At 41.4% G+C, this 22,325-nt stretch overlaps 1 protein-coding gene and 1 long non-coding RNA gene across 5 annotated transcripts in view; one reads left to right on the top strand and one right to left on the bottom strand.

Moving 5' to 3' along the window:
- LOC147031888 (uncharacterized) overlaps positions 1 to 22,325 on the bottom strand; it is a 143,433-nt gene that overhangs the window by 52,699 nt on the left and 68,409 nt on the right. The gene's annotated exons all lie outside the window — the stretch shown is intronic.
- VPS13D (vacuolar protein sorting 13 homolog D) overlaps positions 1 to 22,325 on the top strand; it is a 429,405-nt gene that overhangs the window by 369,608 nt on the left and 37,472 nt on the right. For all 4 annotated transcript variants that reach the window (XM_085868630.1, XM_085868636.1, XM_085868641.1 and 1 more), the window contains 8 exons: positions 1,029 to 1,219; positions 1,313 to 1,421; positions 1,560 to 1,742; positions 3,944 to 4,051; positions 4,351 to 4,512; positions 5,772 to 5,936; positions 9,888 to 9,984; positions 21,087 to 21,241. In XM_085868630.1, the coding sequence (XP_085724756.1) occupies positions 1,029 to 1,219; positions 1,313 to 1,421; positions 1,560 to 1,742; positions 3,944 to 4,051; positions 4,351 to 4,512; positions 5,772 to 5,936; positions 9,888 to 9,984; positions 21,087 to 21,241 (1,170 nt within the window). The remainder of the gene's footprint in view (positions 1 to 1,028; positions 1,220 to 1,312; positions 1,422 to 1,559; positions 1,743 to 3,943; positions 4,052 to 4,350; positions 4,513 to 5,771; positions 5,937 to 9,887; positions 9,985 to 21,086; positions 21,242 to 22,325) is intronic.

Genomic DNA, 22,325 nt, shown 5'->3' with positions numbered 1-22,325 from the left:
GACAGGTCGGTGGTCTCTGCCTTCTGCCATCTCCTTTCTTGCTTTGTCCCCCCCCTCCCCAACCCCTACAGGCCACACGTAGTCCACAATCATTGTCCATCCAAAACCATGATCTGTTCTACCGCCATTAACCCCGTCACCACCCCAATCCCACCTCCTTCCAAATTTCTAGTTTTTCTTTCCTGAGTGTTTGCTTCTGTATCCATTTTGTCCACCCTCCCAGTCCTTCCCTACACCTCATTCCTATCTACAGCCATTATTTGTCCAAGCCTCCCTCTATTTTGTCCTTCAACTCTGCTGTTGGTGTTTCCCTCCTCACTCTGCTATTTCTTTTGTTCTGTTGCTTCCTGATTCAGTGTTCCAGCTCCGTGAGCCTTGACTTCACAAAAACAAACAAACTGCAATTAACCGCACAGGAAATGAACAACAATTGGAAGAGATCAATCCAGGACATTACACTTTGCTTTTGAAGTTTTCATGGAGCTGAAAAAAACTCCCAAAGAAACTACAATAGTGTCTCCACAACTGCAATATCTGGGTTCTCAGCACAATCTGAACCATTTTATAGTTCATTGAATGGGAGACCTATTGGAGGCACGATGTTGGAAGAAATGTTATTACAGAAATATATAACTAGGCAAATTTGCAAAACTAAAGCCAAAACGAAACAGAACAGAATATCCAGCAAACCCATACCAGTGACAAATACAATGTTTTACTGTGAATGATCATACTCTGGAAAAAAAAAAAACTGAGAAAAAGGGAATCAAAAGAAAAGGTTAGTTATTTAAGTAAGCAAAAAGAGTTAAAATACCTGTGGATAAAATATGTTGCAGAAACTCTCAAAAGGAAGTTTTGTAATTTGAAGTAAAATAAAATACAAATACTGTCAAAAGTTTGTTTAAAAGTTGAACACAAGTTTTCCTGGAGATGTTTGTCTCCCTTCGCCTATAGCTATTTTCTGGATCTTAAATTATTTTCTTTTATTTTACGCTGTAAATGTCGCATCAGTTTATTCGTACTTTCAGGAAGCAGGAAAGCGTTCTCAGCTCTGGCGTCTTACTGGCGATGGTTTTCTTCGCCATGAGGGTTCATCAGTGCCAGAAGCTCCACGGGCCGGACAGACTGAACGAATCCGTTCAGTGGAAGCCAGGAGATCAGGAACCAGCCCTGGCTTGGTTCTGGATATCACTGGTACAGTGCCAGGCCATGAGGGCAGGTGAGTAATGCTGTTATTAAGGCTAAATTAGTAACATGATTTTGTTTCTTTATTCACTTTTTGAGCAACATTATTTACAAATGTTGTTTGCAGTTCGGAGCCTCTGATCATTCGTTCTCCAGACCGTCGACGCAGAGCTACACAAACGTGGACCTTTAAAAATGGGCAACTCACTTGTGGGCTGACTGGCCTTGTGGTGCAGGTTTGTTTTGCAAAATTAGATAACCACTTTGAGCACAACATAGAATCAACATTATCACCTTAAACACCACTTTAAATGATGACGACAATTCACTTTTTGTTAAAAGCATTAGCAAAATGTCTGTTTTTGTATTTATAGGTGCAAGGTGGAGTGGAGGGTCTACACGAGGGTGCACAGCTGGAACTTGCACCGACTCGTCGTGGTGTGGGTGGTGGTGTTGGAGTGGCAGCTGAACAGGCATTTCACAACCAGAAGATGCGAAAGGGCTCTGGCGCACTTCTCCTGCAGATTGTGCCTGATGGACCAACGAGGGTTCTGCAGGTAGAAACTAGAAGGGCACTCAGTGGAGCACATACCTCCACCACATAATGCCTGATCCATGAGAACATATCGGGCCCAATACATTTTTTGAAATGTCATTCTACACAGTACTATATCGTTTTTGCCCCAATCTCTCAATGGTGAAGAATCACTTTGAAAATTAAATAATTATCGTATCCATATCCGGATTCGGATCTTCACCAGAATCGAAACGATTCGTCCTTGCCACACACCCAACTTGTCCACCAAGTTTCATCCGAATCCGTCCACAACTTTTTGAGATATCATGCTGTATATTGTTTTTGCCCTATCTCTCAATGATGATGAAGCACTAAAAAAATTGTCAGATCCAGATCCGGATCAGGATCTTCACCAATATATAATCAATTTGTCCCTGTCACACACCCAACCTGTCCACAAAGTTTCGTCCAAATCCATCCATAACCTTCTGAGATATCCTGTTCACAGACAAACAAACAGCCAAACGGGTGAAAACATAACCTTCATCCACCTTCGGTGGTGGAGGTAATTATGTTCATTCTATGTTCCTATTGTCTTTTATTTGATACACTTTCTTTCTTTTTGTCCTGATCTGTTAATTTTATTTTTAATTGTTAATGATCTATCCCTCCTCCTAAACAGTGTATATTCTGTATTGAACAGCAAAATTGTGCAGCTCCTTTTTAACCTCCGCATCTTCAAAGATGGATGGAGGTTACTGTTTTCACCCCTTTCTGTTTGTTTGTTTGTTTGTGAGCAGTATTACGGAAAAACTCCTCGACGGATTTCGACGAAACTTGGTGGGGGGGAGGGGTTAGGTATGGTCCAAGGATCATGCCATTAAATTTTGGACTTGGTCGCACCCCCCCCCCAAAAAAATTGTTAGAGAAAAACTTTTTTTTTGCATTTCTACACGTTTTAAGTGATTTCCAACCCCCCCCAAAAAATTTTTTTTTACCCCCCCCCAAAAAAATAGAGTTTTTTTTTTTGCATTTCTACATGTTTTGTGATTTTCAACCCCCCCAAAAAAATTGTCACCCCCCCCCAAAAAAAAAAATTGCAAGAGAAAATTTTTTTTTTTGCATTTCTAGATATTTTAAGTGATTTCCAACTCCCCGCAAAAAATTGAGAAAAAAAATTTTTTTTTTGCATTTTTACATGTTTTAAGTGATTTCCACCCCCCCCCCCCCAAAAGAAAATTTTTTGTGCATTTCTACATGTTTTAAGTGATTTCCAAACCACCCCCTCTGCCCAAAAAAAATTGTTAGAGAAAAAAAAATTTGTAACTTTTTTTTCAACAAAGTTTCGATTTTTTTTTTTGCATTTTTACATGTTTTAAGTGATTTCCAACCCCCCCCCCCAAAAAAAAAATGTTGGAGAAAAGAACTATAACTCTGTCAGCACTGTTGACATCATATTTAATGAATAAGATATAAGGTTCACTTGAGTGACCCAGCAGTATTGGCGGCGGAGGTTTTGCACTCTCCCGAGTGCTCCCCCTCTAGTTTCAGGATGAAATAATAATGACTTCATTAATACTCAGAATTTTCTCTTTGTTAGCTGTGATTGTACCTTTTTATGGCCTTGGATGACTGACTTGCAGTAAATAAATATGGACCAATGACACTGACGTTAGACATCTGCTGTGGTGGGGGGGGGGGGGGGGAGGGAAGTGTAATTTTATAGAGGAAGTATGAGGAGAGGAAGAGAAAAGGGAGATTTTGGGAGTTGAGCAGAGAAAGTGAAAAGGCAGTTGTGATGAGAAGCAGGATAATAGGAATGGGAGAAGAAAATAATAGAGAAAATTGATCAGGAAGAAGTGTTGGGAATGGGGAGCATCATTAAGTTTCCTCTTTTTTTTCTTTGTTTTTTTTAAAGTCATCATCTGTAAATGTCACCTTGTTTGGAGAAACGTCAATCTCTTTATCACAAGATTTGCAACAAAGTTGTTCGGATGCACTGAATAATTTATTGTATGTAGAATAAGGAAGGATAGAGGGAGGGGAAGCCTGTGATTGGTGGATGTTGTTTATTTGGACAAATGATGCTGTACTTACAAAATAATTAACCTTCAAATTGAACAAGAACCTTATTGCAATAACTGTGCACTTTGCAACCTTCTTTAAGCATATCATTCTGATTTTGGAATTTTGGAGAAGTCGGTCAACATAGTAAGTTATGGCTTTCATTATATTTTACAGGTTACAGACATGAAGCAAGGACGGCCATCTCGTACTGGCCCAGTGACCACACAGACCCTAAGGAGCACTGAAAATGACAAAGAACTGCCAGTGGACACTGAGATTGAGGTAGTTTGTTCTTTAAAGTTTAGCTGTTTGACCGACTTGGTATTTTACAAAGAATGTCAGTTTATTTTTACAAATACACATAAAATGTCCAAATTTGTTAAAGTGGTTCTGCATTGTAATTCCAAAAGTAAATAAAGTGTCATTTACAGCAGTGATTATTTCTCATGTCTTCTGGTGGAAAACATTATGAGGAAGAGATGAGAGGAGGCATGAACCACAGCAAAGATAAATGAGTGATATGACATTATTTTATGGCATTGTTAAGAGTTCAATATTCTTAATTAAAGATATGTTTGTAGGTTTATGTGAAGATGGCAGGTGGTGTGGGAATCTCTCTGATTGGTGGTGTGCGAGATTCAACGGAGGAGGTCGCATTTTTTTGCCTGCGTGGTGTACATGTACATTTCCAGCCAACATCTGCTGGAGCCCACAGCTTGGAAGTTAGTGTTGCAGATGTGCAGGTGTGTTACCATTGCTAGTAGTTTAATGTTTTTAAGGCATTGATTTGAACATCTCACTGGTGAATTTTTATCTTGTATAACGTTGCTCTTCGGTCAAGTTTTTTATTGTTGTTTATCTATTTTTAATCTTGTGAATCCATTACATAAGGCAAGAGCGAGCTGAAGAAAAATATTCCAAACCTGAAGACTCGAGGATGCAATGCATTTTAGCTTTCATATACAGAGCCTTCAGAAAGTATTCACACCACTTGAGTTTTTCACATTTTGCTGTTTTACAGCCTGAATTTAAATTGATTGAAATTTTCGATTTTTTTTTTTGTGACCAATCTACACAAAATACCCCATAATAAAAATAACAAATTGGGAATTGCTTTAAAAACAGCTACGAGGGCAAAGAAAAACATGATTGCTTGTACAGTGCTCGGTGCTCGAGATTGTAAACACCTTTCTTCGATTTGTTGGTTATATTCTGATTATTTTTTCTTTCACTTTTAGTTTTTAGGTATAACAGTATATTCAACATTGCAATACCATTATATCGATGTGAAAATTTATACTGATATAACCGGTATGTCGATATATCAGCGGATGTAATTAAAAGGCATGTTCATTTAATTGTCATGTTTTGTTTCATGACGAGTTTAGTTCTCATCCACTTCTTAAAAACAGAATGGATCGTGTGAGTTAGTTTTGTAACACAATTTAACCAGGCTTTTTACTCCAGGATTGTATTTACTATTGCATTTCATTAGCATTGATAGGAATTGGAAAACCGGACGCCTTCAGATATTGGACATGAGAAAACTCTTTGATATATTAGAATTAGATCAAATGGATGGGGTATTAAAGAGGTGGGGCAATACTGCATGCCTTCGGATATTGGGCAAGATGAAAAAGCTTTGTTAGATTAAGATTATCAAATGAACGTATTTTAATTAATGCTGATCTATAATTCATTTCAGAACATCTTGTAATTTGCCCTTTCATCCTATATCCTGTTAAAAAAATTAAAATCTTAAATTCACATGATTATGGCTTGGAAATCTTTGTAACGCTGCTTTGGCCATAGATTGTTTTGTTAATTACCTCCTCACAACAGTTCATAGGTTAAAGAGATTTGTACAGAGGAAAAACATACTGGTTAAAGCAGAATGAGTTGCTCATAGGGAAACATTTTATGGAGTTCCTAAATCTGTACTACTGTACTAATGTGTACTAATGCTTTTGTGAATGAATTGTGGTATTACATTTCATCCTAGGTTGATAACCAGCTGCTGAATGCTGGCCAGGAGGTGGTTCTGAGTGTTGCTACTTCTACAAGTGCTTCTTCTCCCCGTCATAACACTCGGTCTGAACCTCAGCCTGCCTTGCAGCTTAGTGCGGTGAAAGCATCCAGCACAAGTCCACTCACTGATATCTTTAAAGTAAGTTTAGTGGAGATTAAAAAGCTAAAAATAATCGTTTTTCTTTTAATTGAAGATTTCGTTTCAGTTGACCTGTTGTGGACTTGGACCTAATAAGAAATATATCAACTGATGGGAAGTTTCTGCTTTGTTATGAATATTGCACTTTCACACTAAAGGTTGCCATTTACATCCCAAAAAAGTTGCATCTCAAAATTATTTTTTGAAATGTTAGCCAGGAGCACACTGGGTTAAAATTTTGAATGCAAACTTTGTCGTGTTTTAGAAGGTTGTCACAAATAATAAGAAGGGAGTTATCTTACCAATTTAAAAATAATAATTTCTGAGATAGTTTAAAGACGGAACCCAATTTTTTATTTAACATGATCTAAAGCTCGTTGTGGAGCACATACACACACGCACACACACACACACACACACACACACACACACACACACACACACACACACACACACACACACACACACACACACACACACGATGCTTGACTGTGCGCTTTGCCACTTACCTCTTGCTTGGGATGGAAAGGACTGGCCACACCGAATACAACAGTTTTAAAGGCAGCGAAAAATTGACTGAGGTGGAAATGCACCTTTGATGGGAACGAGGATCACCCATGAGGGGCCCGATATCACGCCGTTCAACATGCCTTTGTGATGCAGCCTGGCCCTGCAACTTGGTGGGATTTTTTGACCTCATCCTGCCAAGAATGAAAGCCTGATCTTTAACCAATCCCTCTTTTCGAATTCCACCCACTAAAGATGAGAGAGGCCGAGTTTTGGTGGAATTGAGGACTGCGCCGAATACCAGACTTTGATGGGAGTGAGAACTGAGCCGAGGGGGCGTGTATGTGGTGCCTGGAGTCGCGCAGATCGACATGTGTTTGGGACACGACCTGGCTTTACAGCTTGTTGAGTTTTGCCAACTCCATCCTGCTGAGGAAGGATGAGATGAGAAGGAAGAGACAGAGACCAAACTACAGTGGGACCACATGTGGAAATGACGACCGGTAGCAGCGGCGTGCCATCAGCAGACAAAGGTGTCCCCGGGTGGAATCGGGCGTACCCAGACAGACCCTTGCGTACCCTGGAGGTCGTGTGAATTGATATCATCACCATTTCGGGGTTGGCGGGGAAATTGATGAGGAGATGGCTTGGTCCATGAGTTGTGGTTCCTTGCTGGGGTGAAGATTTATGCTTCGGGACCAGGGAAGGCTTCCTTCAGTCTTTACAGACTCACGAGTGGAGATGACGATCTACAGCCACGTAATTCCTGATCCACAAGAACATATCGGGCCCAATACATTTTTGAAATATCTTGCTATATATCGTTTTTGGTCCCATCTCTCAATGGTGAAGAATTACTTTAGAAAATAAATAGTTCTCATTTCCAGATCCAAAATCGGATCTTCACCAAAATTATACAATTCTTCCTTGTTACACATCCAACATGTCCACCATGTTTCGTCTGAATCCATCCACAACTTTTTGAGATACCATGCTATATATAATCTTGGCCCAATCTCTCAATGATGAAGAATCATTAAAAAAAAAAATCAGATCCAGATTCAGATCTTCACCAAAATTGAATCTTTTTTTTTCCTTGTCACACACCCAACATGTCCACCAAGTTTCATCCAAATTCGTTTACAACTTTTTGAGATATCGTGCTATATATCGTTTTTGGCATGATCTCTCAATGGTGAAGAATCACTTTAAAAATTCGAGTAGTTGGATCCAGATCTGGATCTTCACCAAAATCTATTAAATTTGTCCTTGTCACACACCGAACCTGCCCACAAAATTTCATCCGGATCCGTCCACAACTTTTTGAGATATCCTGTACACAGACAAACAGACAGCAAGGGGTGAAAACATAACTTCCGCCACCGAATTTCATGGAAAATGGAAGGAAGGGCGGGGGGAGGTGGACACACAAACAGCAAGGTATAGGGACATAACCAAGGGATGGACAGTTTGAGGAAGAATGGGCATGAACACGAATGAGAGGAAGGGGAGGGGAGAGGATACAGGGGGTGAACAAGCAGGATACCAGCTTAAACATAGCAAGAAGAGGAAGCAAAAATTAAACAGAAATGGATAAGGAAGGAGTTCGATTGAGGGTGGGAATTGGGATGGTGAAAGATGATTGGTGCAAAACATGACAAATGGTTATGCAAGTCAGGGATGGGGGTGGGGTCAACTGAAACAGCCGAGGCAGATACACAAGCCCAAAATAAATGAATGGGCACTTACAAAAGACATTGCAATAAGCACACGATACGAACAACAATCAACACAGTGGATAACTAGAAGGGGAGCACTCGGTAGAGTGCAAAACCTCCGCCGCCAATACTGCTAGGTCACTCAAGTGAACCTGATATCCTATTCATTCAATTTGACGTCAACAGTGCTCACAGAGTTATAGTTTGCAACTTTCCCTTTTACTTTTAACTTTTACATACTCAATTCATTCGTCATAACTAGATTCCTTGAGACAGAAATTGATTTTACGTTGGTATATCCACCTGAAGTTCCGAAATCAGCCGCAATTATAATTTTGGCATGTTTTTTTGTTGGAAATCACTTGTAACATGTAGAAATGCAAAAAAAAAAAAAAAAAATCGAAATTTGGTTGAAAAAAAAGTTGCAAAATTTTTTTTCTCAAACAATTTTTTTTGGGGGGGGTTGGAAATCACTTAAAACATGTAGAAATGCAAAGAAAAAAAAATTAAAATCTTTTTCAAAATGGCCGCCATAGCGGCCATATTGGATTTTTGACCAAGTCCAAAATCTAATGGCATGATCCATGGACCAGACCTTACCCCCCCCCCACCAAGTTTCGTAGAAATCCGTCGAGAAGTTTTTCTGTAATACTGTTCACAAACAAACAAACAAACAAACAGAAAGGGGTGAAAACAGTAACCTCCGATCTTCGATGGCAGAGGTTAACAATCGATTGCAACAGAGACAGCCCCCAAACTGTTCACTTAACTTTGGAAGCAGGTTGCTCAGAGAAGAGAAACTGCCACCACCAGATGTTCTACAATGTTATATTCAATTAACTAGAGGGGGAGCACTCGGTAGAGTGCAAAACCTCCGCCGCCAATACTGCGAGGTCACTCAAGTGAACCTGATATCCTATTCATTCAATTTGACATCAACAGTGCTCACAGAGTTGTAGTTTGCAACTTTCCCTTTCACTTTTAACTTTTACATACTCATTTCATTCGTCATAACTAGATTCCTTGAGACAGAAATTGATTTTACGTGGGTATATCCACCTGAAGTTCCAAAATCAGCCGCAATTATAATTTTGGCATGATTTTTGTTGGAAATCACTTATAACATGTAGAAATGCAAAAAAAAAAAAATCGAAATTTTGTTGAAAAAAATTTGAAACATTTTTTTTTCTCTAACAATTTTTTTTTGCGGAGGGGGGGGGTTGGAAATCACTTAAAACATGTAGAAATGCAAAAAAAAAAATGCAAATATTTTTTAAAATTGGCCGCCATAGCGGCCATATTGGATTTTGGACCAAATCCAAAATCTAATGGCATGATCCTTGGACCAGACCTAACCCTCCCCACTAAGTTTCGTCGAAATCCGTCGAGGACTTTTTCCGTAATACTGTTCACACACAAACAAACAAACAAACAAACAGAAAGGGGTGAAAACAGTAACCTCCATCCATCTTTGATGGCGGAGGTTAAATATACTTTGAATTTTAGTTGTCCCAACTAAAGCTCGAACTGATATTGAGCTTAACTTATAAACATAATGTAAAATTTATTAAACAGAAAGTGCTGAAAAAAGAAAAGAGCTCCCAACATTTAGTGAGAAAGTATCTTCCATATTTGAATTTGTAAAACATGACAACTACCTCTTTAACAACATAAACCAGTATTGAGTTGTCGAGTAGTTCAGATGTCTTTTGTCTGCCATTCCCAGCGATTGATGGTGTCTGTGCGAAAGCTCACTGTGAATCTGGAGGAGAGATTCCTTTTGAAGCTCCTGCAGTTCTTTGGATATGGCAGGGTTGAAGATGGTAAGAAATCATGCATTTCATGTTTACTTCTAATACTCAACAAACCTTTCTTCAAAAAATATTAATTGCTGGTTGTATATATGAAAAAATACACCCGTGCGGGAGTGACGGTCATCTCTGCGAGAAAATATATAGCCTCCTGAAGGTAGGGCAGTTTTTGCAAACTTTGAAGTCACGTGACGCGAAAACGAAAGCGAAATTCGAAAATCCGTCCTGACCAACTTTAGATATTTTCCCATAGATTCATGTGCCAAAATCAAATTAAAGATCGCTTGAGAAATAGCGGAGGAGATAGAATTTGAAAATCGTCATTTTCGCAACTTCAAAGGCCTCGTGACCTTGACCTTGACCTTCGGTGACCTTGAAAGTCATACCATCGTGTATGTCTCATCGACCTCTATCAGGATCACGAATGACCAGATCTCCTACTTCAACTTCATTGTGAACGGACGGACGGAAGGATCGTCACCTCTCCTCTCAACACCAATATTATTAGGTCATGCTCGAAGAGATGACCTAAAAAAGCCACCTTACCCGAAAAATTTGCTTCAAAAGGTTTCTAAACTGTTTATTGTAGTATCAGGTGTGCTTAATAACATATCAAAAGTCCACCACAGTGTGACCAATGGAAAGGTCTAATTATCAAGATGGCATCCAATATGGCCGCCAAATCCTTTAAATACCCTAACTCCTTCATTATTCATCCTAGACACGTAATTTTGGTCTGCATGGGTTTTTGCCCGGTCTTTCCGTTTGAATGAGATCCCAAAAACGGGTTTTCCAACCATTTTTTCAATGATCTCGCTCCCAACGGTCTCAAACTCATGCACATTCACATCCTCTTTGGCGACGATACCAGTAACGATGTTTCTCAGAGATGGGTCTGGAGAAAATGGCGTGCAAGTGGAAAGTTTTTCCTTAATCTTTTCCAGGTCAGAGTGAACTCGTTTCATCCTTGCTTCTGTTGATTCTCGGTGTTGCTCGCTGGCCGTGTAGGTGAGCTCATTGAATTCCTGCATGGCGTTGTTGTACTCGGATGTGATGGGTGTGGACATGGTCCACAACGCGCACATTTCTTCGGTCATTCCACTTCCATGAGTCAAGCCTCCACTACTCTTCATGGACTGCATCAATGTCTGCTCGATGACAAGGTCAGAGCTCAGGCCTGCACAGAACTGGTTGCTGCGGCGGATCACATGGAAACCCTTGGAAAATTCGACATGTACATCATGATGTCTGGTCTCGAGTTGGCACATTTCTTGGATGTATAAATATGCAGATTTCAGATAGTTGTAGTGTCCAGCGGCGGCAAATATTGGCAGGCAGTGCACTGCGTGCAAGTGCATCATACACGATCCTGTACGATCCGCTTTGATCACCGCTCGGGCAGTCTGCAGCATTCTCTAATAGTTTATCCACAGCTGACTGGTTTTTGACCTTGTGCTAAGTTCTGCATTCTTTGTGTCAATCTTTTCTTTGATTTGGATCAACATATCCGATGCTACAACACTCTCCAAAGTCATTTCTTTCGCCACCAAGGATGAGTACGTTTCTCCCGCATGGTCCACCAATGACTCGAACTGTGGGTTATCCTCCAGCAGGTCTGACACAACCAGGTGATTGAGACATCTGTCCACCAGCAAATGCCCACGGAAAGCTCTTTGCACTGATTTTCCAGTCATCATATGCTGGACGGCATTTCTACCATAGACAACTTCCATAATGTTCCTAAGTCCTGTGCCTTCCATCAGTATGCCTATTGCACCAAGGAGGTTCATGAATGTGTGAAAACATGCAAGCATCAAGACAATGCTTTTCAAGTGGCTACTCTGTGGTGCATCCATGATGATCTCTGCAGCTCTCCAATACAGGGGATGACCGAACGTAATAATGGGTGGAGCATGGTGTTTGAAAGCGAGATCGCAAACGAAATCAAGCGTGGACAGAATGCATGTCTTGTCCCCAGAGTACAAGTCAATCATAGGCAAGATCACAATTGATGATTGGCCTGGGTGTTCTAATCCTTGATGAATGATATGCATCATTCCCTGCCACCCAGGGGTTTCCTGTTTGAAGTTTAGTGAAAGCTCCCACAGTATATCAATTGTCTAATCATAGTTGACCAATGCCGGGAGTTGTTCGAACACGATGGTTTGGCGCACATGTTTCGCGAAGCGATGTTCGATAATTGGAATTTTACTTTGCACTGAAAAATCAAGGTTGGTCACGTTTCTCCTTGGAATGACACGATCCTTCCTTCACCCTGGGGTGAGTGCTGCTCTGATCCCCATTCCGTGGAAGGTCCCCCTGCCATCTATAGTAAGGATATTATGGTCAACATTGTCCCTGACGAAAATAAGTGCCATGTCCAGCAAATCAATGTCATCCGCTAACATATCTGGAGCAACTGAATCCGCTGCGTTCCTTTCAAAACACATGACTTCTTTATAAGAAGAACTAAATCCCATTTCATGAAGGGTATCCACGAGGAATTGTGACCGATACAAATGATGTGCCTGCACTGAAAGGCCAACTTGTAAGAGAGCTTCAACGGCACATGGTCGAATTGCTTTGACAATTGCATGTCCTATTCCTGAAACCTTTCATCTTGTCTCCTTACCCCTGAAAAGACCATTCAACAATGTCTGCAGAGCATCAGGAACAAACGAAAAGGCAGAATCAAGCTTAGTGACTTTGCACTTGGATACTGATTCGTAAGGGACGGCACATTGGACTTGATATCACTTTTAATGAGTCGCGCCGCTGTTTCAATGATCGCCTGTTTCTGTGATTCTTCGTCCTTTGCTTGGGTGTTGAAATGAGATCTCAGTATCTGCGATGTCTTTACCCTCATTGTTACTATGTCATGGAGGCCTTGCCCTTCAGCAAAATGAACATTGTCCCCATACTGTTCTTTTTTCATAATTTTCCCTTGAGGTACTGATTTCCAAATGGAACGGAATCTGTATTTGTCAGAAATTCCTTCATTTTATCTCGTGAATGTGAAATTGTCAACTGTTCTTCATCATTATTCTCAAGGTAAGAGCAAACGTTCATGAATGCCTGCTCATGATTTTCGTTTTTGGGCCGGCCAGACTTTCTCACTTTGCCTCTTGAACTGTAGTGGTGTGCGAAGCCCAGACTGGAAATTACCACTGCATGAGTGATGGTAAATACAGTCTGCAGCATGTAGATCACAGCAATAATATTCAATCCTGCCTTTCACAGTGAAGACCCATTCATCTGAACGACTGTCACAACACTCAAGAATGGTCTTCACGAACGTATCGGTCTTTACATAAGTAAAGCCTGCACCTCCTGGTGTTACCGTAGTCCCACAGAAAAGGCAACCCGTTTGGCTGTTGAAAGGACCAGATGATACTCTTGGCACTTCTCTTTGGTGGCTCACCCTTCTTTCCTTTTTGGCTTTCAATGACTTTTGGATTGATGTACCACTTTCGACATTTTGAGTGTACTTTTTCACCAGCTGAAACGACTACGTCATCCGCTCTTTGCACACTCGCACTGTTGATTCCATCAGCTCCCTTCTGACGAACTTCAACCACATCAGAAGCATCTTCTAAGTCTTCATGGCAGATGGGGCAAGTCTCTTGGTTTACGATGCTAGCACTCATGGTCAGGCCTGAAAAGATGCAAAACAGAAGATCATTAATAAATAGTCAATAAATAAATAATGTTAATAAATGTTAATAAATAGTCACACAAAGCAAATTCTATCTTGGATTTCACAATTATGTGATCATGTCACTGCAATTTGAACAAGCCAAATGGATTCCTCGGCCCCAAAAACATGGGGTTAGACACAAAATTACTTGTCTCGGATGAATAATGAAGGAGTTAGGGCATTTTAAGGATTTTGCGGCCATCTTGGACGCCATCTTGAAAATCAGACCTTTCCAGTGGTCACACTGTGGTGGACTTTTGATATGTTATTAAGCACACCTGATACTCCAATAAACCGTTGAGAAACCTTTTGCAGCAATTTTTTGGGGGTCGAACCATATTTTCAGCCGGCAATAAGAACACAAACTAATTAATAATTTTTACTTCTTTTTTAAGCTCTTGTTTTCTTCAAGTTTAGCCTGAGTGCAAAGCGGATGTGGATGGGTTGTACATTTTGAGATGCTTTCTCGTCTTTTAGTTGTTCATTTCATGACATTGATATGATATTTTATGAATACAAAAACCAAACACTATTTTGTGAGCACCCATTGGACTTAGTCCGAAACGGGGGCTTATGGATTTGGCCTCAATTTTCGTGTCCGTGCGTGCGTGCATCTGCAACCATATCTCACACATATATGGACCGATTTTTATTTGTACTTTGCATAAAGACAACAAATAATGGTATACATATGCACATCATTTTGTTTTTTGATGCGATCAAAGAAGGCCGACCAGCGGCAATTTTAGTTGTAAAAAAAATCCCGGTGTCGAACACGTCCTCATCCATTTCTGGGAAATGCATTTCCCGATCTTGTTCAAACTTGGCACACAGATAATGAATGCTGGCTTACATCTGCAGGTTGTTTTTTATTCAAGATCAGATCCAAGATAGCCAACTGGTGGCCATTTTGTTACTTTAATCTGTCTCCAACCACTTCTCAGACAAGCATGGTCTGATTTTCGTTCAAACTTGGCACAAGCACAGTTGATGATGGCATACACGTGCCTCTCACTTTATTTTGCGATCTGATCAAAGATGGCCGACTGGAAGACTGGTGGCCATATTAGTTGTACACAAATATTGGCTAGCCCTTTAACTCCATGCAGCAAAATTACTAAAACAACAGGGGCTATGACATTTTATCTCTTTTTCTTTTACTTGTTTACCTTGGATTTTGAGCTTACAATCTGACCCTTGGAATTTTCTTCCCATTTCTTATCTAATTCTTTCTTTACTATTGTGAGTAAGTGACAGAAGAACAAATTGTCGAAAGTTTGAGCATAATCTAATTTCTTTACATTTTAAAAAAAAAATTCTAAAAATGCAAAGAAGTAATTTTAGCAATGGGGGTCATGCTGTGATGGTACATCATGGAAAGTCTGCATACCAAACGTTGCTTTCAGACGCAATAATTTTGTTCAAAACCACATTTTGAGGATTTGAGGATATAAATGCCAATACAGCTTTGATATGTTCCCCCCCAAAAAAATGAGTACAGAAAATCATTCTGTACATTGTACACAAAATCTGAGCACCTGGAGTGACTTTTTTTGCAAATAACAGGCACAATTTAACTTGTGTATTGCCAATGAGTCAGTCACCTTTGGATTCACCTCACAAGCTAATGTATTTTTGCATAGGACATGCCTACAAATACCGTTTTTCGCATGAGAAATGCTCCACGGTCGACACTGAATCACTGGCGATTTGTTCACTATAAAACTGGCATTGCCGCATCCATGTTTTTCATGAAATCCACAAGGAATTTTGTTGTTGAGAAATCTCCTTGTTGGATTGCACTTCAACTTAGCGATTGGGTTTTAAAAGAATCTCCATCCTCTTGCAGTTATCTGGAGGCGACGTCCATCACACTGGTGTCCGAACAGAACCAGTGGCCATCACAATACATATGAAGTTATGTAAATTGAAAAAAAACTGAGGAGGGTAAATTATTCCAAAGTCTAACTGTTTGTGAAATGAAAGGATGTCTGTTACTGCATTCCACAAGTAAATAGTTTTAAAAGTAAATGTTTTAATCACTCTTGAAACTCGAAGGGCACTCGGAAGAGCGCATACCTCTGCCACACAATGCCTGATCCACGAGAACATATCGGGCCCAATACATTTTTGAAATATCATGCTATACATTGCTATATCGTTTTTGGCCCTATCTCTCAATGGTGAACAATCACTTTAAAAACTAAATAATTCTCGTTTCCAGATCCGGATTTGGATCTCCACCAAAATTGAATGAGTTCTTCCTTGTCGCACACCAACATGTCCACCAAGTTTTGTCCGAATCCGTCCACAACTTTTTGAGATATCGTGCTATATCTCGTTTTTTGGCCCTATCTCTCAATGGTGAAGAATCACAAAAAAAATTCTAGTAGCCTGATCGTGATCTGGGTCTTCACTAAAATCTAACCAGTTTGTCCTTGACACATGCCCAACCTGTCCACAAAATTTCATCTGAATCTGTCTTCAACTTTTTGAGATATCCTGCACACAAACAAACAGACAAACTGACAGAAAGGGATGAAAACATAACCTCCTTCACCTTCTGTGGCAGAGGTAACTGTCTGTGATTAGAATTGTAATGTATCAGGCAGGGAAAACAGTTTGAATGCACCATGAGTCTTTTATTGTGCACCACACACAGAAACCTCAGAACCATCCATGAGCCCAGCTTCGGCGTGTGCCGCTATGTTCCCGCCTCGTGATGACTGCGCTTCCAGTTGATCTGATGCATGAATACATGACATCTCCCCACTCCCATTAAGTGTAAAAATGCATGAAAGATGAACACAAGAGTAATAAAGACGCTCGTAAATAATACAAAGATCATGATTATATGAGAATTGCCTACACACCAAGGTGGATAGGTGCCTTTGGAACTCTGCATGATCGTCGGGGTACAAAGCCGACAGATGGCCCCGCTGGTGGTGCTGCAACAGCATTATTGGGGTCAACCTCAAGGAGTGGTGCAGTACCATCTTCAGCACCAACGTCGCTCTTCACTGGTTCAGGAAGTGGTGAGACATCATTTGTGAAGATGACAGGATCACAAGACCGATACCGGACATGATCAAATGCCTCCGGACGACTCGATTGTCCTCAAGTTTGCTCTTGTAGGACAACAGTCCCTCGTTTTTGTGAACCCTCCCTGGTAGCCGAGCCTGTCTGCGACCAAATGTTTTCACAAACACCGGGTCTCTGATGTTTATAGAGCACTGTGCTGCATGTTTGTCATGATGAAGTCTCTTTCGACCAATTTTGATGCACGACCGACGCCACGTCTGATCTTAGACAATCCAGTCGTGTAAACAAACGTTTCATCAGCAGCTCAGCTGGTGTCACCCCCTTTGTAGTGTGGGGAGTGATGCGGTGAGCGAAAATCAAACGTGATAGTCTGGTCTGAAGGCTTCCACTGTGTATCTTATTTAGACCAGACTTGATGAAACTCACGGAGCGTTCGGAGAGTCCATTTGAAGCTTGATGGTGTGGGCTCACAAACTTGTGAATTATACCGTTCAGGCGGGTGAATTCAGTGAATTCAGAGCTTGAGAAACAGGTTCCATTGTCAGTGACTATCATGAGTGGCAAAGCACTGGCGCAGCCTCTCTATAGTAGCGTGTGAGGTTACTGTATGTGTTACACTGGCATCGATCCATTTAGTGTGAGAATGTGTAACAATAAGGATCATACGCCCTTCGATGGGTCCAGCATAGTCACGATGAATCCTCTGCCATGGTTCAGTGGGCCATTCCCAGGAGTGCAGTGGTGTCTTTGCAGGGGCGTTTTGACTGCTTTGACATGGATAACAATTTTTCACACACTGTTCGATGTCAGAGTCAAGGTGAGGCCACCAGACATAGTTCCGTGCTTGTGATTTAATTCTCTCAATGCCTGGATGACAATCGTGAAGCTGATCCAAAATCTTTGTGCGCAAGTTTGGGGGAATGACCACTCGGCATTCCCACAGCAAGTAGCCATTCTCGACACTTAGTTCATTCTGCCTGGCCTTGTACGAATACAATTCAGGATCGGCCTCGTGTAGAAAGCTCCACCCATACCCAGTGGCATGAATGACCTTGGAAAGAAGTGGGTCACGCCTAGTGTAGGTCCGTATCTGGTTGGCATCGATTGGGTTGTCATTCAATTCCATCAGAGATATCACGCTACCAAGTGCAGGGGGGTTAAACACTGTGTCCGGAAGTGGCAGGCGACTCATGGCGTCTGCATTTGAAATTGTGGAGCCAGGTCTGCACGTAATGTCGTAATCATAAGCCGAGAGTGAAAGTGACCATCGTATGATACGAGGAGGTAAGATCTCTGAGGTAGCTTTTGTTGGACCAAACAAACTAATCATTGGTTTGTGGTCCGTGTAAATCATGAAATGTCGACCGAAGACGTAGTGGTGAAATTTTTTTAACTCCGAATACAATGCCAAGTACTTCTTTGTCCAGCTGACTGTAGTTCTTCTCAGCTGGGGACAGTGGACAAGATGTGAATGCGATTGGTGTCTGTGCGATCTGGCATGATGTGTGACAAAACAGCATCAACAAAACAGCATAATGTGTACTGACTCGCGTCGCACGACAGGACCATGTCTTTGTCTGGGTCATAGTGAACTAGCACATTTGAAGACTGCAGCATGTCTTTTGACTTCTGGAAGGCTGATGACTGGAATGTCCCATTTGCAGCTGATGCCATTTTTTTAAACAGGCAATACAGTGGGCCAAGCATTATAGCAATGTTTGGGATATACCCTCTGTGGTACTGCAGCATGCCAATGTAAGCCTTGAGTTCAGAAATGTTGGTCAGTGCTGGGGCATCTTTGATTGCTCTGATTTTCTCTTCAGTGGGATGTAAGCCTTCAGCATCGATACGATGGCCCAAATAGGTCACATACGGAACCAGGAACTCGCACTTGTCTCTCCGCAGGCATAGTCCAGAGTCAGAGATAATGAGTAGCACACATTCGAGGTTGTCACGATGATGAAGCTCTGAGCAGCCAGTAACAAGGATGTCATCTTGGTAAACAACAATGTGTGGTTCAGCAGCGAACAGGCTATCCATACAATGCTGGTAGATTCCTGGTGCCGATTTGACACCAAAACTCAGGCGGTTGTATCTGTAGAGCCCCCGATGCGTGTTGATGGTGAGATATTCTTTGGAATTCTCATCCAGAACAACTTGTAGGTAGGCTGATCTCATGTCAAGCTTGGTGAAGGACTGTCCTCCGCTCAGTTTTGCGTTTCAGTCATCGATCCTTGGTACGGGATATTTGTTCAAGGTGGAACATTTGTTGATCGACATTTTGTAATCTCCACAAAGTTGTATCAATTTGTCTGCCTTCATGACAGGAACAACTGGAGCAGCCCAATTTGAGTACTGAACTGACTCAATGATAAATAACTTTTCCAGTCTGGCAAATTCTGCATCAACCTTCTCTTGCAATGCAAGAGGAACTGGGCATGCTTTGCGGAAAATTGGCTTCACATCTTTCTCAAATTGAGCTTGGCAGTGAAACCCTTCAATGTCCCGAGTTCATCCTTGAAGATGTCCGGGTATCTCGCGAGGAGGTGCTGTAGTACGGTTGGTGGCTTGGAAGCCTGCAGTCGATGGATGTGTTCCCAATTGAGTTTGACAACATCGAGCCAGTTTCGTCCGAGAAGTTTGGGTCCATCCCCAGGGACGACCAAGAGTTGTAATTGGTGAGTGTTCTTGCCTTAGGTTAATGTGACATCACATGACCCACGGGCTTGTATTGACTCACCAGTATATGTAGTGAATCGGATCAGGGACCAACAGAGGCTGGGTTGTTCAGAATTGTCACACAGGTTACGGAAAGCTGTTTCACTCACGAGTGAGATGGCAGTACCCGTGTTTACCTCGATTTCCACGGTCCGTCCGTCTATATCTACTATAACCAGTATAGGAGTAGACTGTCTACTAGACTTTGTGTGGAAAAGGTCATATGACTGAACACTGTGGCTGTTAGGGCTGTCTCCATCAGTCATGTCTTCCTGGTTATGCTCTGAGTCAAGGAGATGGGTTTTGCATTCCTCTCCTTGCCCTCCGTTTTCGAGACAAGCACGCAGAGGCAATTTGACCCACCTTGTGGCAGTAGTTGCAAGTTGAATTCTTGAAACGGCACGAAGTAGGAGAATGCTCACCGTTGCAGCAGAAACGGCATTTAACTGCACCAGCCACCAAGCAGTTTCCAGGCGTTTTGGCGTCGGATTTTCTGGATGGATGTTGTTCCACGCGATTGACAGATGACAGGTCAGCTGCAAGCTGGTAAGCGATGGAGCGACCAATATCTGCAGCATTTTTGTCTGCCCACTCCATTGCGATAGCGATGTCCTTAGCACTGGGAAATGTCAGAATCCGTTCAGCAAATAGGCACCGGCGAATTCAATCTTTCCCCACTACGAGCAAGTCCATTAGCATGTCGTCGAATGTAGCACCAAACTGGCAATGCTGAGCAAGGTGTTTCAGGTGAGCTATGAATGCCCAAATGTACTGTGTCGAGGTTTGGCGACACATGTAAAAATTGAATCGACTCACAATGACTGAGGGTGTGGGTTTGCAGTGCTCCTTCATTGCTGCCACAAGCTCGGTGTGTGTTAAATCCATTGTGGTCCTGGGCATGGCGAGATTCTTCATAATAGTAAACGTCTCGCTGCTGCATACCAACATCGACTTTCACATACCGACATCGAAAATACCGACATCGAAATACCGACTTGGTTGGCCAACAGCTTCCTGCAATAGCTCAGCTTACTTTCCGTGCGCTCACCAGAATCCAATCCTCATCACCATGTAATGTATCAGGCAGGAAAAACCGTTTGAATGCACCATCAATCTTTTATTGTGCTCCACACACAGAAACCTCAGAACCATCCATGAGCCCAGCTTCATGATGACCGCGCTTCCGGTTGATGTGATACATGAATACATGACAAGAATTGTATGGCCTTGCGATTCACATGGATGAATCACCCCAGTGCATGGCCAGTTGGAAACTGATGAATTTTTCTGTTCATTAATTCAATGCATTGTTAAGCTTTTATTGCAGATGCTTGAATTTCACAAGCATATGCTTGATACCATTTTTCGAATATGTGTGTTAAATTTCAATGCAAGAAAAATACATTTTAGTTTGTTTAAATTAATGCATCTTATAAGCAATTTTAATTTAAGAGATTGTGAATATCTTTCTCTGTTTGCTATATTTCCTTTATGACTTTTTTGTTACAGCAATCTTTCTTGATTCTGTTCTTGTCATGCCACTTAGTTAACAGATATTGTCATTCTGTCTGTTAAACTGAACTTTGTTTATTCCAACTCATCGACAAAAATTTTTATTACATCATCTATTTCACGAACCACAATGTGTTGTGCACAGCTCTGGAATATGTTGGCGAGGGTGTTGTTGAGTTATGCCGCAGTGAGCCACATGGTGCCGACAGGAAGCGCTTTTATTTTGAGCTGCTCAAGCTCAATATTCCTGGTCTACGGCTGAGCTTCTACACAGCCAGCAAGTTGCCTACTGACCTCCAAGTAAGTGCCTTTTTAAACTTTTGTTTTAACTACACTTGGATATAACCTTGATAGGCAGTCAATGTATACTATCCTGTAAATTACAACAGGCTTCATGTTTTGGGTTTTTTTATTTTTAGTTTTTTAACCAGAAATTTCACAATTATGTGCTGTGTCCAACCCACTTTGTTATCTCATTTAACACTTTCTTAATATGTGCAGTTCTGCAACAGCTTGTTTAATATTTGGAAAAATTGCATTTGATCACCGGATCAAGATCAATAGGTTACTTGGACTTTAGTGTTCATGTTTTATTTTAACCTACTCGTGATCATCCAACGGTGATCCTCTGGTCCTGACTTCAAGCCCCGTTGGCGGCTGAATTAATACACCAGGGGGTTGACTCAGCCTGCCATCCTTTTCAAGGTCGGCGAAATGAGTACCAGTGTGTACTGGTAGAGGGGCACTGTGTCAGTGACACAGTCAGCCTTCCAAGAAATGATAGCTACCCCGGCAGCTAAGCTGCCATACGCAAGAAGAACAAGAAGAAGATCATCCAACGGTGGCACGAGAGAGAAGTGGAACTTGGACTGCACATTCGCCTTTGGCCGGAAGACAACACAAGGTCGCTGAAGACGCCGATATTTCTTGTTTTTACATCAATCTAATATATAAAGCTGAGTTCCTGTCTGTCTGTCTGTGGGTCATCCGTGCCACCTATTATATGGGCCACGCCCTCCAGCCGTCCAGAAATCGCCGCCAAATTTTTCTCTCCACGTAGCTCAGATTGTTTTAAAGGCCTCATGTACATTTAAAGACTGAAGGCATCTTCTATCATTAAATGAAGATTTCAATATTTTGATAGGGGAAAAAAGTAATATTTTGATGACAACTCAAACGAAGTAATACCTGTTTTATCCACAACGATCACAGCAGCTGTCGAATATACATCGCCCAATGAAGGTACGTTAATTCTCATTATGCAGAGGAAAGAAAATACTGATGTCATTAACCCAAAAATAAATAAATAAATAACTTTGTGGGACGTCAAACGTAAGTTACTTTCTGTCTGTGAGACAGTGACATGTCGCTTATAACTCAATGT

This window comes from Eptatretus burgeri, chromosome 2, assembly GCF_056783735.1.
Source record: "Eptatretus burgeri isolate ZD-2024b chromosome 2, Ebu_testis_v1, whole genome shotgun sequence".
NCBI classification, from domain to species: Eukaryota; Metazoa; Chordata; class Myxini; order Myxiniformes; family Myxinidae; genus Eptatretus; species Eptatretus burgeri.
This window is presented reverse-complemented; position numbering and strand designations above follow the sequence as displayed.